Source organism: Eimeria mitis, genomic scaffold, assembly GCF_000499745.2.
Source record: "Eimeria mitis Houghton genomic scaffold, Emh_scaff263, whole genome shotgun sequence".
Taxonomy (NCBI): Eukaryota; Apicomplexa; class Conoidasida; order Eucoccidiorida; family Eimeriidae; genus Eimeria; species Eimeria mitis.
The window spans coordinates 12908-13152 of record NW_013570970.1 but is presented as its reverse complement, the minus strand read 5'-3'; the positions used below and the strand labels follow the sequence as shown (position 1 = coordinate 13152).

General features: G+C 59.6%; 1 protein-coding gene across 1 annotated transcript in view; it reads left to right on the top strand.

Annotated features, from left to right (window-relative positions):
* EMH_0005950 (uncharacterized protein) overlaps positions 1–245 on the top strand; it is a gene marked incomplete at both ends in the record, with an annotated part of 11994 nt that overhangs the window by 2827 nt on the left and 8922 nt on the right. Inside the window, one exon of the mRNA XM_013497365.1 lies at positions 7–197. Within this exon, the coding sequence (XP_013352819.1) occupies positions 7–197 (191 nt within the window). The remainder of the gene's footprint in view (positions 1–6; positions 198–245) is intronic.

The following is a 245-nucleotide window of genomic DNA, read 5'->3' as shown; positions in this document are numbered from 1 at the left end:
ACACAGTGCCAACTCACTGACTCGACTGTGGCTTTGCTGCTGTCTGTACGAAATGCAGCAGCAGCAGCAGCAGCAGCACCAGCAGCAGCAGCAGCAACAGCAGCAGCAAAAGAGTCAACTGTAGATGTGCTGCCTCTCCTGGAGACGCAGGAGCTGCAGCTGCTTATTTCGGGGCCGCTACCGCCTGCGCGGATGGGGTGAGGCATGCTGCTGCTGCTGCTGCTGCTGCTGATTGCTGCTGCTGC